Source organism: Carettochelys insculpta, chromosome 5, assembly GCF_033958435.1.
Source record: "Carettochelys insculpta isolate YL-2023 chromosome 5, ASM3395843v1, whole genome shotgun sequence".
Classification (NCBI taxonomy): Eukaryota; Metazoa; Chordata; order Testudines; family Carettochelyidae; genus Carettochelys; species Carettochelys insculpta.
In genome coordinates, this window is record NC_134141.1 from 22,204,779 (window position 1) to 22,223,142 (window position 18,364).

General features: G+C 42.3%; 1 protein-coding gene across 5 annotated transcripts in view; it reads right to left on the minus strand.

Annotated features, from left to right (window-relative positions):
* The window catches only part of PCSK5 (proprotein convertase subtilisin/kexin type 5), a 361,111-nt gene that overhangs the window by 291,250 nt on the left and 51,497 nt on the right, over positions 1-18,364 (minus strand). For all 5 annotated transcript variants that reach the window (XM_074994754.1, XM_074994752.1, XM_074994753.1 and 2 more), the window contains exon 3: positions 4,721-4,834. In XM_074994754.1, coding sequence (XP_074850855.1) covers positions 4,721-4,834 — 114 coding nt within the window. The remainder of the gene's footprint in view (positions 1-4,720; positions 4,835-18,364) is intronic.

Here is an 18,364-nt window from a genome sequence, read left to right on the forward strand (position 1 = left end):
CTGACTTCCATGCCTGTCTTCACAGCAGAAGGTCGATGGGACCACTCCTCCCATCAACCTTCCTTAATACCATGCTGCTCAAAAGAAGTTCCGGGGTCGACGCTGACCCAGGAACACATCATTTTGCTGCAAGAAACGGCACCCTGGAAGATCGAACGTAAGTGTTCGATCTTCTGGGGTGAGTGTAGACCCCTCCTCAGAGAGATAACCATGTTAGTCTGTATCTGCAAAAACAACGATGAGTTCTGTGGCACCTGAAAAGGCTAACAAAGTGTTTTTTTACCCACAACAGCTTACACCCGAATAAATCAGTTAGTCTTTAAGGTGCCAAAGGCCTCCTCCTTGTTTTATAAAAATTGACATGCTTCACAAAATCACCTTGATTTTGCTGAAATTTTGTTTCTCAGAATAGTATGGAGATACACATAAAAGCAGGTGAAGCTCAAACAGTGTTGAACTATCCTGTTTTGACATTTTAGCAATAAACTATTTCAATTTTTTAGAATTATTTTATTTTGTGTTATGGATACAATTTTTTATCTTTTGTATTGCAACATAATATAAAAAGTTCTAATCAAAATAAAACATTTTGATTTTTTCCAAGCAAAACGTTTTGACTGATCTGAGCTTTTTTTCTCTTGAATTCTCTTTCATGGATAATTGAGATATGTTCATGTTTCCCTCTAATTTGGGACGAAACCAAATTTTGAAATTGGAAAACCCTTCACAAAATGGAATTTCTGCGTACTACACAGATCTATTATTAACATCTTTAGCCGGAGACCTAATATCTAGCATTTATGTTGGGATTTCCATCAGCAGATATTGAAGCACTTCACAATTTTTCATATATTTCTCCTCACAAAACTGCTGTGATATTATCCTCATTTCACAGATGGGAAAATGAGGCACTGTAAAGCTAAATTTATTGCCCAAGGTCACACAGGAAGTCTGTAGTGGACCAAGGAATTGAACTTGGATCTCCTGAGAGCTAAATTCTTCCAGCTGCGCTATTCCGACTTTCATGCATGGGAGACATCTACCTTTGATCCTGCCCACCCTGTCAGAGAAGAGATTTTATTTGTAATTTTTGTAATTAAACTTTTTCTGAAATGTTGGCTATCTCACCACCTATACATAAAACATGGGTTCTGATCTTTGGTCTAATCCTGCAAACATTTTACATAGATCTAAGCTAGTTAATAGTCACACAAAATTCAGTGGGACACCTCACCTGTGGAGGTGTTTGTGAAATCTTCCTCTTCCCATGAGTTAAAATAATAAATAAAACACTGCTACTATTTTGCACTTCTATGCAGAAGACAAGAGAGCCTGTAATTCTATCACTTCCAGGATCATGGTAACCATAAACACGTACCACAGGACAGCAAAAACAAGCTGCCTCACTACCATGACACCAAAACTGCTACAAATGACAGTGACTCGCGAACAGCAGTGCTGTAGTTCAACAGGAGAATCACGCAAGATGCTATATCCAAAAGCAAAAATTGTGTTCCTCTGGTTATACGTTATACCTACACTTAATTTACGTGATTTTGAGAATTATTCATCCACAATATAATGCTTTCATGCATAAGTACAGCTCAGTCATGGAGCAATGTGAGAGGTTTCCACCAAAATCTGTTTGACATAATAGCCATCATTTAGTAACTACCCCTTTCCCTGCCAGTGCCAAGTAGCAGCATTGACCAAGGCCATCAAATATCACATCCAGCCTTCCCAGGATAAGCAATGCTTGTCACAGAAGGAGGCTTTAGGAAAGTACAGGGAGGTTGTAAAAAAAAAAAAAAAAGAATTATATACAACCAGAGAGGAAAGATTCTCAGCAACTAAACTGCAGAATTCCTAGGGCCAGTGACACCCTCCACCAAAATATACTCTACACCTAGCTCAAGAGACTTGGGCTATGTCTATACTAGATATGGAAGTCGATGGCAGACATGCAATTTTAACTACACCAGTTGCATAGCTAACATCAACGTAGCTACACTCAGCTAATTTGTCTGTCTTAACAGAGGAAGATAGACAGGAAAGTTTCTCCATTCGAACTTCCTTACTCCTCACCTCTTGTGAGGAGCACAGGGGTGCGGGAAATCAAACTCTGGAAGAGTGACCCGGAGCGGTTTGATCTTCTGCAGCAGTGAAGCCTTCATCATCATTGTTCAGTGCTTAGTTAATTTATTGATAGTTTTACGGCAACCCCTGGCTGTGTCTACAGGAGCCCCAAACTTCAAAATGGCCACGCAAATGGCCATTTCAAAGTTTACTAATGAAGCACTGAAATGCATATTCAGCGCTTCATTAGCATGCAGGCGGCCACGGCACTTCGAAATTGACGTGCCTTGCCGCCGCGTGGCTCGTCCCAATGAGGCTTCTTTTCGAAAGGACCCTGCCTACTTCGAAGTCTAAGCTCATGGGAATAAGGGGACTTCGAAGTAGGCGGGATCCTTTCGAAAAGAAGCCCCGTCGGGACGAGCCGCGTAGCAGCCAGGCGTGTCAATTTCGAAGTGCTGCAGCCACCCGCATGCTAATGAAGTGCTGAATATGCATTTCAGCGCTTCATTAGTAAACTTCAAAACGGCCATTTGCGTGGCCGTTTCGAAGTTTGGGGCTAGTGTAGACATAGCCCCTGCCCCTGACTTTTCTGAGCAGACGTATATCAAAGGATCCTAACAGTCTAACAGATAACACCCTTTGAATTCCCATACACATTCCTTAACCCACCTCCTCTTCCAGATCTGGGGAAAACAGAGTGACCTTGCAGCATCAAAGGATTCAGGTCTGTTGGACTGAAAAAGGAGGAAACGTTCCCAATACATGGGACCTTAACTGTAAATACCATATGGTATACACATAAATGTAGCCCTCATGCATATCAAGGCTTATTGAGAAGATTTTAAAATTATGCCAGAATTTCAGTAAGTGGAGTCAAGCTCAAGACAGGGACAACAATGTACCTTTCAAAGAGGCAGTGATAAGGCTCATTCATAGATACATGCAAAATCTGAGAAGTATGGTTATTGCAGACATAGTCTCTGATCAAAGCCCAGGAACCCTGGAACTCATGGGTCAACACCCAAGTCACTACCCATTCTGATTGGTGACCTACCCATACAGAACATACTCTTACCTGTGCTTGAAGATAAGGTCTCTTGGCATCTCTGAATGTACGGTTATTTGCAAATTACCTTTGGTCTGTGCCCGTTTTGTTTTCTAATGGTAATTTTTAAAAGCATAAAATGCAAATGATTTTTAAAATAGGAATTCAAAAACATCTTTGTAAAGCAGCTTTAGGAAAACTCTTGCTAATATACATCAAATATTTGGGTTTATGGTTCAATGCAGCATCAGCACCGGAGATGATACTCAGATCAAAACTGAAGTGGGTCTTTGCCCTTGAAAGCTTATGCTTAATAAATGTTAGTCTATAAGGCGCCACTGGACTTCTTGTTGTTTTTGGGGATACAGAGTAACACAGTTACCCTTCTGATAACTGAAAACATGCCTATCTCCTTATATGCTAGTTCCAAAAAGTTTGCCCCTCAAGTTTGATGACACTCAAGCCGTCAAGTCTCAAATCTTTTGCATACTTACTTCACTTTAGGACCCTGCTCTCCTTTAAGTTGCATGGGTGACCTTGTGTGGAAAGAGGGTAGGGCCCAGGATTCCTACCAAATGTTCAGCAGAGCACTAGCAAAGGAGATCAAGACTAGAATGGTGAGCACAGTGCAAACTCAAAAGGTTGGGCTCACAGCTATAGAAATGCCCAACAGCCCAACACATATGGTAACCTGCAGAGCACGCCGCTCTTATTCAAAGACGCAGAAGCATGGGCCAAAGTAAATGTCCCCTCCAAACTGTTCTGGTCCTTTGCCTCTTTGGCTCTCATACATCCTGCTACAGAGTAGGACCAGGCAATGTCCTGGCTCCCTCACACTGGTGACCTGGGACAGACTGATTCTACATTAGTTTAACGTCTCTTTAATGTCTTTGGATGTGTGATACATGAAGAACTCTATGAAACAAGTGTCTCTGAAGACAAGATCGCTTACCACAGACAAAATTTTACATAATTTGACTCTTCCTCCTTCCAAAGTCTGGATATACTATCCCTAAAATACTTCACTTAGCTCCACAACACACAAGTTAAGAACACTGTTAGAATCTGTTTGGGTAGCAAGGTCTCCTATTTAAGCTTCACCCGTGATGGTTACACAGAAAGAAAAAAAATTGCTTGTGTACTTATGTCAGACTAAAAGCACTAAGCAGTCAGATGGATTAGTTCATTAACTAACACATCACATCTGTGTGCATACTAAGTGTCACAAAGCTATAATTCTGGTCTCATGATACAACTGACACAGGACTCAGTGGGAATTATTTGTATCATGTGGGGTCTTGGTAACAAGGAATTTGAAACCCAGGCAGAAGGGTTTTAATTTTCCTTCCTCAAACAGACCATAGTTATGACGTCTCTTCTTCTTCTCATTGATGCTACTTTAGTCTATCATAAAAAGTTCCCCAAGAGCACGACAATATGAAGTGCTCATTAGACTTGTACAGAATTTCCAGATCCTTCCTTGGGTTACATAAAACTGAAAAAAGAGTTTTCTTTTTCTGAAGATACTGTTTTGTCCCCTACAGAGGACTGTAGCAGACCAACTAAACAATTAGCCTGAATCCAAGTCTTTATTCTTACCATATACCACATGCTTGGCCACTTGGGATCATTGAAATAAGTGGATTGGGTACCGCCAGGTTTATAATCCCTTTTTATCCTTCTTTTAACTTCCTGTTGTTGTATCCACTCCACCTGCCAACACAAAAAACATTTGGTAAGTGTTCAGATTCCATGGAGATTATCAAGAAATGCAAGAAATCTTGGAACGTTTCCCACCGCCAAAGTCCTTGTCTATTTCATTTCAATGATTTCAATTTTGCAAAGGCAATGCACAGCTCACCTTGTCATATATTTCGTGAGAAAATATACCACTCAGTTAGTGCTACAGGTTGTCATGCACAACTATTTAAATCCCCAGCTAACAGGATTTCATCGGCTATCCTCTGCTGAACAATGCCCCTTGGTGCTTATTAATTTTATTGATTAATAAACTGACCCAATTTTGTATTTATAAAACTGGATACAAACATAAAAATTAACAGTTACTCAGAACAAAAAATGAATAAGATTCTAAGGGTTTTTAAAATTATTTTTCCCTTATTTAAGTTTTCTTTTTTGAATAACTAATAGTCATATATTCAAAAGATCTATTTAACTAATAGCTAAATCAAACTCATGAAAAGACCAAAAAATTAGTTATAATTCACTCCAATGAGATTATTTGTCACGATTCACTCAATTTTCAGGAACTGTATTTTCTGTTCAATTAAAGTACTTCCTAGGCAAAAAAAAAAAAAAGACGAGCAGGGTACTGCATAATAGGTGAAATTGCAACAAGAAGCTCACAATATAAATGAAAGGGAGATCAAGGTCAAAATCAAGCTTCCAAAGTCAACTTATCTGTCAGACACCTCATCAAAGACCTTGACCACATTCAGAAAGGCTGACACCAAAAGTGACATCCATGTCATAGCAGATATTAATTTGTATAATGCTTCCCCACAAAACACCATTAACCTCTCTAAATGGGAGCTTGCTGTTAAAAATGTAAATATTGTAAATTAATAGCCAAACCCCAATTTTACTTGCATGTGTGCGGTTTACTGAGAGAACATATTGTTGATGAATTGCTGGTACAAAATAAAAATATAGAAATTCAGTTCACATCCTCCCAGGATAAAAAGGAGCTGTCAATTGCTAAAAGCCTGCTCTCCACCCTGCACTCCCGCTTCACTGTCATGTACACTCATACACAAATAGAAATAAACTTTACTTTCAAAGCACATCTTTATTTTCTTGTTCCAGCTCAGATCCACTATCTAGGGACAATCTTTAAGTGTTCCCATAGTAAAAAAAAGTAACAATACATTCTTAATTCTAGTTCAGATGCAGAGATCCTAAATCAGGCAAATCTCTAGCTGATTATAAGTGGAGTTATGCAGGAATGAAAATGAATGCCCCCCCCACCCCCGGCTTCTGAAAGGATGCAGAATCTCCAAATCCTGATCATGAGGACAATTACGCATCTCTGAACCTCTGGAATCCCTTCTGGAGGGTAACACTTTCACAGGGTGGTAGAGGACAATGCAAAGACTATAATAATATCAGAGTTTTTCCTTAAGCACCAAGCAACATCACTACCTGACAACTGCTGCAGAGTCAGTGGTAGTGGCATGGCTTCTGCAGGAAGAGCTGTGATATCAATGGGCAAAGAACATGATCAAAAGTTCCCTTTCTCTTCTGGCCAACCTTTTCTGCTTCCAACAGGATGCTTGGTTCAGCTGAAATCCATCTCATGGACTTCTCAAGAAAGCCTGGCAATACTTACTGGGCTGATTACTGCCTTCAAATATTACACACGGTAGAGTTTCATTAAGAAAGGAAGATCAGGGAATCATTCTTGGGCACTTTTGAGGCAGCAGATTCCTGGAGCTTCCCAGATGTATTAAGTGCAGTTGTCCAGGAGCCAAGAGAGAGGACCAAAGACCTGAGCCTCTAGTGATAATAATCACTAAATACAGCCACAAGAGAGACTGATTAAGGTTAACTGGGAACCAGATCCACATTATTTTTGAATTTCTTACATAAAAAAAGGTGGTGTCCCATAGATCTTCAACACATGTTCCCTCCCAGCCCCTTATGCGTGGCATGAAGTCTCTCTTCCAGACTCTGATAGCAGATAGTTGATTTTTTTTCCAAATTCTCCTGGCAGGTAAAATAACCCAGCACTCCCCAGCACATACATGGCCACACATGCTGCACCTAGCTACCATTCTGCTTCTGACTCACAGGCAAACTAGGTCCCCTTGGACCATGAACTTGTCTTAATCTGTCCCTAACTTGTTAAGGTCAGGGAGAAGCAAAAGTTTTCAAAGTTTATGCAAATCCAACCTCAAATCCTCTTCGATTTTGTTGCTATTAGTTTTACCTAGTCATATTTTCAGCAGAACAAGGGATCTCTGATGGCTGCCCTACACATTTACTCTCTGCTGCTGACTATGAAAAGGTTGAAAGCAAATGCAAAATTACAGTGCTTGTGAATGTTGAAATCGTCAAACACAGCAATGGGATCTCAATCCTAATCTTGATTTAGATGTCTCCAAGGGTACAATTAGTTTATTTTGTCTCAGATCAGATAACTGAGAACAATTATCCTTCAATTTCCTTAGTGCCAGCAATCATAACCTCTTCCTCACCACACCATTCTCATCCTCCAAGGGCCCAGAGCAATTATTTGTCATGTAGAGACATCTTTATGTATGTCAGTGAACCCATTTGTAAATCAGTGTCCTCAACATTTTGAAGCAGTAGGGTTTTGCATTTCAATGCACTGTAGATGAGTCTTGTTTAGAGAAACAATCCATTGCCTTTTGCAAAAGAGGCTAGCAATTGTGTTTTAAAGAACCTATTTCACCAAGATCACACCTGGGAGATGCTGCATGTCTCCTGCAAGATGGGTACCCTCTATGCATAATGAAATAAGTGGGAGCTGAGGGTGTGAGCCCTTTGTAGAAGGTGTTCTGAAACTTGCAAGATCAGGCCCAAATATTGGAATGACAAGAAACATAACTCACTGTCCTACCTGAGAACCAAACTGTAACTACGTATATACAGCAGGATATCTATTATATATTTCAGAGAGTCTGTCTGTCCATCCGTTTGTTTGTTCAAGAATTGCTTCTAAATAGTAAGAGCAAGGACCATCAAGTTTGGTATGCAGCTTCCTCTTACAATAACTTAAAGCAAGATAAGCGTTGGGTTGTGCCAGGAAAATGCGATGTGCCTGGAGAGGGAGAGTGTCTCATAAAACCATATAGAAAAGAGACAAAAATCAATAGGAAGATGAAAGCGGCTGTCCAGGGCTGCCCGTCCCTCCCATCACAGACTGCCCCAACCCTGAGCCTTCCACATCCCAGGCACCTTTAGGGAGAGGGCGGGCGGCTGTAGTTCCCTTCTGCCATCCCCCCAGTTCATATAGGAACATTGCTGGCTGGGCCCCTTCACCAAGGAGCAAGGGGAAAGTGAAAAGTTGCTGCATGCCTCACTCAGGCTGGGGAAGAAAGGAGACAGATGACGCTGGACCTGCCCCAGCCGCAGGACATGCATCCCTCTCTTGGCTGTGTCCCATGGAGCAACAGCAGTCAGGGAAATGTACTTTGCACCTGGCCCTAAGCTGCTGGGGTGAGAAAGGTCTGAGAAGTCCTTTCCCCGCAGGGCAGCCTGCATACTGAACCCTGCATTCCCAGCCCCACCCCAGACCAATGACTTAAATGAAGAAGAATAAAAATTAACTGAGTTAAGGACCTGAGCAACACTGGGTGAATCTTCTAATGTGTGTGTGTGTGTGTGTGTGTACACATAAAATCATTGCACCATAATGAAGCATTTTGACACACGGAGCCTAATTCTCCACTGAATTTCTCCTTGTAGTCCAAATGTACTAGCCAGCTCTACAGAAGAACCTCAGAAAAGTTGAACAGCTATCTCCTGAACTCTACACACCCCCGCAGCACAAACAGGAAATGATTATATGCTCCCACATGCTGGAAAAAAAATAAAATCAATAAACTTATCCGGAGATCATGCAGGAAACCCAAACCACTGACCTAAAAACCCTGATGACAGCAATCCAAAGTGGAACCAACTACAACAACTCCACAACCAACAAACATAACCTCCAAGAGAAACCCAGATATCATGATCCACCAGATGGATACTACAAGACACCCCAGCATCATTAATCTATCAATACTACCTGTAACCAGCTAAATTCCACCCCACCCTAGAACCTGATACTCTACTAATATGTGGAGAAGTGAAACAATTCTCCTGCTGACTCCACCTCAAGGAGTTCTTTCACAGTAAAGACAAGATCACCACAACAACCAGGTCCTCACCAACAGTCATAAAAATAAACAGTCATCTGACTGGACACCCCCAGATTGGACCAAACCGCACACTGGATCATTATAATAATCGCTCCTGGAGAAAAAATGACTGTGAAATCCTCAACAAATATTACATCCATTATAATCCCTCTACCACCAAAAGGACATCTAGCTCCACCACTAGATAGTGATCAAACCAACAGAAAAAAGAAATCCTTAATTGTGAAGGTGATGTCAAAGAAGCAAACAGACAGCTTTATGATGTCACTGAGCGTAAGACACTAAAAGGCCACCCATCATCACCATTCATATGGAAATTTAAAGATGCCATCAAATCTTCCTCACAACAACTCCAAGAAACACTCCAGAACCTCACCTTCATTAAAACACACTACAGACATTCTACAACAGTGGCAGGCAACCTGCAGCTCAGGAACCACATGCAGCACATCAGGATTTTGTGTGTGGCCCATGAGACTTTGTTTACTATTGCCCACATGCAGGCTTGCCAGATTTTGCTGTTCTCCATTTGTATAGATATTTTTTTCTACTGGTATTACTAAAGCAACATGTACATGAAGTGAGATGGGTGCAGACGGCACGCGATAGTGACTGAGCAATGTGTGCTCCCTCAGCATCCAGTCAAAGCACTGCTACAGGTCAAGGGGCACACCACACAAATTCTAGGTATGCAAGTGCAGTCAGCAGAACTTTCCTCTCTTGGGAGACAGTCTTGGATATGACAATCTTACAGCCGACTGAGCTAAAGGAGGGAAACTCATGTGGCCTGCGCACTAGCCTTGGTTGCTGTTCTACAAGTTTTCCAAGAAACACAAACAAGGGAATCCAGGCAAACCCATTCTATAGAACCCATATCATGGAACACAACCTCAAATCACTCACCTCACTAAAGGCTAGGTTTCTTCAAGTCACTATGAATGTCTTACAGATATCACAAACAACTTCCTCTGAAACCCACCCTTGCCATCAATGTCATCTCCTTAATTCCCAATACCCCACATGATGATGGCATCACTGCCTGTGGCAAATACCTAAAAGATAACACACAATCGTTTCATCCTCGTCCACAGTGATTTCATCCTTAACAAAAAATTTTTTGTCCAAACCATGAGAACAGCCATGGTCACTAGGATGGCTCCCCAACATACAACCTCTTCACAGGATAACATGAGGAAAAATTAGTGGCTAAATGCTCCATGAAACCAATGTTATATCTGAAATAATTAATGATATTTCCATTTGCTGCACAGGAGACCGAAATTCCATAAGTGATTTCTATCACATCATCAGCAACTATACCAACATCAACTTCTTGAGCACTGTAATCAGCGTCAACAACAGAAACATCCAGATGGCTACATAAAAGAAACCTACAGATTACCACGCCAGATGCACCACACAAACACATTTAAAACTATTTTCACTAAACAAGAACACTCCACCACAGAAAAAGATTGTATCATGTGAAATACCCTGACAGAACCTGCTTCAACAGAGCAGGAAAAACCTGCAACCTACACACCCTCTCATGTCACCTACCATACTGCACTGGAACTCATATGGGGTACCATCAAAAAATTACAAGCCATACTTGATGGGAATAGCATGCTGAAATAGACCTCCTCTTCTTGTCTCCAAACAACCCTCCAAATTCATCACATGCATCATCAGACACTAGCTCCCCGGAAACCAGGACACACCAACACAACGCTGCATCAGGCCCTCCCAAAAGAACTGACGCAAAATCTGCAGACATCTTTCCACTGCTATGGTGATCAATATGCCCTCCCACAACACACCTGTCAAGATGCCCGGATCCTACACGTCTACCACAGCATCATGTACCTCATCTAGTGCATCAACTGCTTCAATAACTCTGTGGGTGGACCATACAATCACGACTCTGGCAAATGAACTCACGCAGAAACATGATAAAAAAGTCAAGAAAACACCTTATCACCCATGTGCGAACACTTTGTAGAAAGTGGTTACTCTATATTTGATCTTTTAGTACTTGTCCTCACGGGAGACTTGCACAGTGTCTTCAAAGGAGAGTCTGGGAACTTAAATTCATAATGCTGCTAGACACCAAAAATCATCAAATCAGCAGGGACACTGGCTTCATGGCTCATCACAATAATTTACAATATATATACCTGTTAATCCTGAATGGCCTACTTCACATCTCTTTCGCATAGTTATGTAACCCTTATTGCCTATGTGTTAACCCTGATGCTTAAAAATCTGTTCTAGTTTGTATTTGGCTCCAAAACTCTTTTTTTCCTTCCCCAGACGTGAAGGCAAGTTCTATGTCACTTGAAAGCTTACACCTTCCACCAACTGCAGCTGGTCCAAGAAAAGGTATCACCTCATGCATGCTGTCTCTCTCTTACTCTTGTCACAGGCACTTCTATCAGACCAAAGTGGGTTTCAAATGCTATCACTCTGATTTGGTGCACTAACCCAATGACAACACAAGGAGCCAGCCAGAGGAAAATACAGCCTGAGCAGAGTCTTCCTCCCAGTGGTGTTTGTGAACTTTTTAATCAACACTCTCTGTAGGGATCCCTTCCAACAGCTGTTTTAATAGCTGCACTGAGGGTCTACCAACACACTCATTTGGTGTCTAACGGAGAGCAGCAAAGGAGACAGGTCTTCTCAGAAGAGGAGTTCAGGTACATTAGAGCAGGGGTGAACAAACTTTTTTTGTTGGGCCCTGCTTTTCATCACTGCAATTAGCAGCTCCCACACCCCAACCTGTCTAATGTAATCTAAACCAATGGAAATTTCGGTTATATTTGTATGAAGAAAAAATCCCTTTCCGCACACATAAGAAAATACATCTGTGGAACATAAAAAACTTTATTAATCTGTGTATAAATGTGAATACACATATGTAAACAACAGTAACATATTTCAGCATTTTTAAGGAGATGGACCTGACACCCAGCCGTCGACTGTGCTTCACCCTGATATGAAATTTCACACTCCCAAGGGGGCCCACCCCGCACTTTGCTCACACCTGCATGACATGTCGTTTACAGAAACTATCACTGCCATAGCACTCACTTCATGAAGCAACAGGGCCTTTTCCTGCATGAAGAGAAAGCCTGCCAGTTGGTCTTCAGTCTAAGCTAAACTGATTGCTGATGAATAGGTCAAAACTCAGCAGTTATTTAAATGTCCTGCCACATATATCCCTTTAGCATACACCCTTCACTGGCCAATGGCTGGTATAGCACAGATTTGACTAATTCTGCATGAAAAAGGGTATTTGCCTACAAATGTTTCCTTTTAAAAAGTGTCCGCACTTCCTATTCCCGAGGAAAATCTCCAGAATAAGTGATTATACAGATTCCTCCTCCTTGCCAAAAGGAGACTCCACATAAACAATGAGGTGCATTTTAACATTTCCATTAAGTCACACTTAGCTGAGGGAGAGCAGTGTACATTTTCCAGTTGACTTCGGCTCCCAAAGTTCCATTTCCTGAATGCCTGAAATCAAAGCCAAGCCAGATTGGAGACCAAACGATTTCAAGTAAAAATCATTTCCAATCTCCTCATCTCAGCAGTTACTAGGTTGTCCCATACACAATACTGCTCTTCCTCACTGTCATGCAAGCCGTGCTGCTGGAATAGAAGTTGTTCTGAACTAACAGACAGCCCATTTAAACAGAGGTGCCAAAAAGAACTATGAGAGATGTTATCTATCAGGAAGCAAAACACTTTTCTTTCACTTTACTCTCTCACTCACTCACTCAGCATAATGAATTAAAAAGTCGTTTTATGGTAGACTGCTGTGTCAAGACACCCAGTGCAGCAAACAGTGAAAATGAAAGTGATTGAACAAAAGATGCTGGCAAGAGAGGAAAATGCTAATTGTTAATTAGCAGCATACTGAACTAACATGTTTAATCAGAAAAAAAATTAATGACACCAATTTTTCACCAGTGTAGCTTTCTAAGGCTACGTCTACGCTAGCCCCAAACTTCGAAATGGCCATGCAAATGGCCATTTTGAAGTTTACTAATGAAGCGCTGAAATGCATATTCAGTGCCTCATTAGCATGCAGGAGGCCGCGGCACTTCAAAATTGACGCGGCTCGCCGCCGTGCAGCTCGTCCCGACGGGGCTCCTTTTTGAAAGGACCCCGCCTACTTCGAAGTCCCCTTATTCCCATGGGGGACTTTGAAGTAGGCGGGGTCCTTTCAAAAAGGAGCCCCGTCGGGAAGAGCCGTGCGGCGGCAAGCCGCATCAATTTTGAAGTGCCGCGGCCGCCTGCATGCTAATGAGGCACTGAATATGCATTTCAGTGCTTCATTAGTAAACTTCGAAATGGCCATTTGCATGGCCATTTCGAAGTTTGGGGCTAGTGTAGACAGGGCCTAAGTTTAACAATGGAAATTGTAATATGTGCTCCACATCCTAATTGCACAATTTGTTAGTTATCTTTTGGGGGCTAAAGGGTTTGTAATCATTTTTAATATCACTTGGATGAGTTTGTTGAAATAAATATTTTCTAGCTTTTAAATTGGACTGCAGATGTACAGTTTACATTTTCTACTTCTTTGAGCGAATACACTGCATGTGAATGTGACACGTAAATAGCAACAATTACAGAGAAAGGAAAAATCCCATTCTATGCAAAGAGAAGAGTGGAGTGTACAGGAATTGAAAACAGTGGATGTCAGCTATGAACAGGGGCTGGGATTTACATTAGACTCTATCCTTTGAGCCCTGAAGCACTGGAAACATGCATATATGTATGGGTCTTAAGTCTAGGAAAAACAAGCAGTTCTGTAACACATTTAAGACTAACAAATGTATTTATTAAGTAATGTGCTTTTAACATGGCTACCCCTCTCAGACTACTAAGTCTAGGAAGACAGGCTGCATGCACATGCTGCTCCCAGTCAGGTTGCAGTTCTAATTGTTAAGCCACCGTTCACTTAAAACTAGCTTACAGCTGTAAACTGGAAATTGAAATTGCTGCTCAGCTACCAAGGAAACAAGGACTTTTGAAACACAACAGCTTAAACAGAGAGAGAAAGAGAGAGATAGAAGCACCTCAGTCTTGGGAAATGTCACAAAACAAGCAGTGTACCTGGATGGTCTTATTGGATGAGTGAATGGGACATGTCACTGAGAAAGGTAGAACTGGCTAGCAGTCTGCATTTTCACTTACTGGCATGTGTAGCAAGGAAATTGCCTTTTCTTAACAGACTTTTCTGAGTCAATGAACTTAATTTAATAGACTTGGTGACTGAATATTATATTTGATCAGCACGGTGAGAACCACAAACCACATGGACAGATATAAGTAATAGCATTATCCCTGTCTCTTCAAGTATTATACTTTATTGATCCTCTAAGGCAGAAATACAAAGAGCCAGACTCCTGCTGGCTAGAACTGTGAACAAATAGGTGCCTGTAGCATCCAGGAATGTCAAGTCACTGAACTGTGCGAGTCCTCCTCCACCCCTAATTATTTCCAATGCTGTTGGCTGGACTGGCACCCTTTACTAAGACAACCATTGTAAACTTCCTTATACCACTTGCCCTCATCCACGACCTGCAAAATGTGTCTATCATCCCATCCTTCTCTGGGCCCTCAGCTCTTTCTCATGCCAAGCTGTGTGATGATTTGGATATTCTGGGAAATGGCCACTATGGAATGCAACAACCAAACCACTAACGTGATTTGTACCAAGTTTCCAGATACACAGATTAGCACAGTACACAGTTATAATGTTACCAAGTTCCTTTTCTAGAAAGCAAACTGAAGTGAATGCATACTGAAGGGATATAAAGACATTACAATACTACCTTTCTCCATTTTTCAAAAGAAGAATAAGGGGATTTTGTGTGCAATGGAATGACAAGATTTTTAGCACTAAATTCAGGTCAAAATGTGAGAAACATGGAAATTGTAAAAATACAATTTTTGGTGTTTGTTTTGATGTTATCTCGGAGCCAATATTTTCAGCCCATTCTCTGTAACTGTTCCTGACTTCAATGGGAATTGTGCCTGGGAAGTCTTGGGTAAAGACTACAGAATTTGTCTCTCAGGGCTTGTCTACATTGTTTCCCCCTCCGCCTCCGCCCCCCCCCCCCGCACCCCAGAAAAAAATCTTTTTTCCAGGAACACCCCTCTCCCCGTGTGTCCACACTGCAAAGCTTGTTATTCTGGACTAACAGGGCATTTAACTCAAAATAATAATCCAACAAAATGAGAAACTTTTGCCAACCCCTCCCCCTTTCAATTTCAAAATGGACTCAATGTGTACTAAACAGAGGTAATTATGATTTAAATGGCCTCCAGGGAGACATCCCGTCATTGTTCTTAGTTCAAAACTGGGTTCTGCAGTGTAAATGCTCAATTTCAAAATGCTCTTGTAGTGTGAACGCTCTTTTGAGAAATAACTTATTTAGACATTAGAAGGCCAAAAGAAGTTATTTCTGAAAAACCCTGCAGCACAGACAGAGCCTTAAACTGCATTAAATATGGAAATGAGTTTCATGTCATCTCAGACTGAACTAAAGATGGAAGCAGATATTTAGGATGGGAAACAGCAAATAGAAGTTTGCATATTTTCCTAGCCCTGTAACGTCCACGTCACAAACGACAAACCCATGCCAACTGTACACGATAGCCTTCTCAATTTTTCAGTTCACATTTCAACAGTACAAATACCAACAAAGTTGAAGATCTACAGGGGAGCCCAACTAGGGCATAGAGACCCACCAGCAGCCTCACAGCTGTGAGGAGCCCAGCCAGGCCAAGGGAATCCCACAGCCCCATGGTAGGGAGCCTGCTGGGGCATGGACCCTGCTGGCAGCTCCACAGCAGTGTGGAACCTGGCTGGGTCGGGGAAACCTGGCAGCCCCATGGGGGGAGCTTGGCAGGAGTGGAAACCATCCCCAGGCACCCAGGGGGCAGCCCTTTTACTGCCAAATACCCTCATTTGGGACCACTAAGGTCTGAGGGTGCCAGACAAATGAGGTACAATCTGTAGAACTAAAATGTCTTATCTGCATTAGGATGACACTGCAAAACCCTAAGTCACATGTAAATTTATGTATTTGACACATGAAAGGCTTTTGTTCATTTTCATTTAGAAAATTTGGGGAAAAAAGATTATTGGTGAGCTCTTTGTATTATTATCAAAATAAATGCTTTAAAGAGACGGTCTTTTAAAAAAAATCTAAGACGCTTAATTTCCTCATCTCTGCAGCAACACTTCAAGCTTCTCAGTAACGGTAGGTAGTCCGCGCATAAAAACAGTTGAAGGCTGTAGAACAGAGTAGCTGTTGATTCAAGTCACAAGCATGGGAAATGATTTGCAGATGCCATTTCATAAACTGCAGAAGTCTAAAGTTGGATAAAAGCTAATGAATCCAACGGCACTAAGTGATACATTCACAATGATTGACAAAGTGCTCCTTCAACAAGGGTCAGTGTCTATCCACAATCAAAGCAGTTGACATAATTATGCTACACATATTCTGAAAAGGCATGTAAAAAAAGAAAGAAGCACCATGTCAGGACAATCTGGTCAGGAGGAGGAGGTGGGGAAGGGGAAAAAGGAAGAAGCAGAAAATGTTTGAAATTACTACTTGTGTCTGTACAAATGCATCTGATGTAACAGCAGGGCAGGCTATAATAGTTTGACTTGTGGAACAAAGCACCTAAAAGGCTTGTCAGAAATTCAATGCATATTTTTTTCAAGTCTGAGTGTCATGGAAAAGCCAACTGGATTTGTTGTGGATATGTCTATCCACTTAGTTATATTCAGCTAATCCATCTTTCCATCATAGTGATACAGATATCACATCTTAGCATATATACACGTTCACAGAGAGCTCTATTGCTCGTCAGTATAATCCCATAGTGCTCTGTACCATGTCAGTATAATCCCATAGTGCTCTGTAGGTGACTGATGGAACTACATTGCTCTAACTTTTAAATGTAAAACAAGCCTAGGTTCTGCTGTAGCTAAAAATCTTTTTGCACTTCTATAAAATCATCCATCTGAAAAAGCAGAGGGGTGCTAGGACGTGATGGGGCCAGGATAGGGGTCAGCAGGGGGCTCTGTCTCACAGGTAAGTAGACACAGCAGCATGGGTGGGCAGTTTCAGTTGCCAGACCTCTTATCTGTCTCATGACTCCAGAGGCACAGCTTCAGCAAACACCAATCAGCAGTTACCCTCCTTTGCTGAAGGAGGCCAATGAGGACTCCACAAGCTGGGAGCAGAAGGCTATGCTCTGGGAGTACTACCTCCTGTCTTGGAGGTGGCCCCTGCTGAGCATGTCCCGAGGGCCCAGAACCAAGAGTGCCATCCACATCTCCTGCTGGCCCCCTTCCCCTGCTGGACTGGCCTTGCTCTTGGGAAGCAGTCAAGGCCACACGGAAGGAAAGGGTCAGCAGGGAGCTCTACCTAGCAGGGGGAGGGGGGTCAGATTGCACAAGGTGCAGCCTTCCATTCTCCTTCTGACCTTGAGCCTTCAACACAACCCCCTTGCACTTTCCTGTGAGTCAGTGACAGAGATGGACAAAGAACCAGATCCCAGCAGCTGAGACTGACTGACTGCTGCAGAGAGCAAAAGTCTTCCTCAGCTGCTATAGTATGAGTAACCCCCAGCCTCCTACCGGCGTACTGGGTACCCCTTCATCATCACCCCTGCACCCTCACAGTCCTTCCCCACATCAACCCCTGTGGATCCTGAGAACTCCCCTCTCTCGACCCCTGCCTTCCCATGAGTTCTCTGTCAGTACATGCCACTCCCACCCCTCTCTTACCCACTTCCTGTGAGGAGACATCTATTTTCTGGAGAGGGGCTCAAAACATACTTTGGGCACCTCTGCTTTAGAAGAGCTGTAGCATGATTTCCTCTCCATGGGTGGGGGCAGGATGGGTGACCTGTGTGCAGGGGCTATGGTGGTTTCACTCTCCCCCACTCACCACTACTGCTTTGAAAATGCCCTCAGCAGCCCCAATATTTATGGCTTCCGTTACTGAGCTGCAGACAGCAGGTTCTTTGGAGCCTCCTCATTCTGCACCACATAAGGGCAGGCCACAGTCTGGCGCTAATTGAACAGCTGAACACCACACAGCAAGTCTGGGACAAAGCTGAGAATTAGCCACTGGGCTCCTGACGCCCAGTCTTGTGGTTTTAAACACGTCATCCTCAATCCTTCCACCAAGTTCTTTAGACTAGCCGCACTTTTTCATAACTTTTTACCTTTAAGATATGCGGTAATAATAACAAATTCATAGGCTCTGGAATCAGTTTCAGGGATAACTTGCCCTTT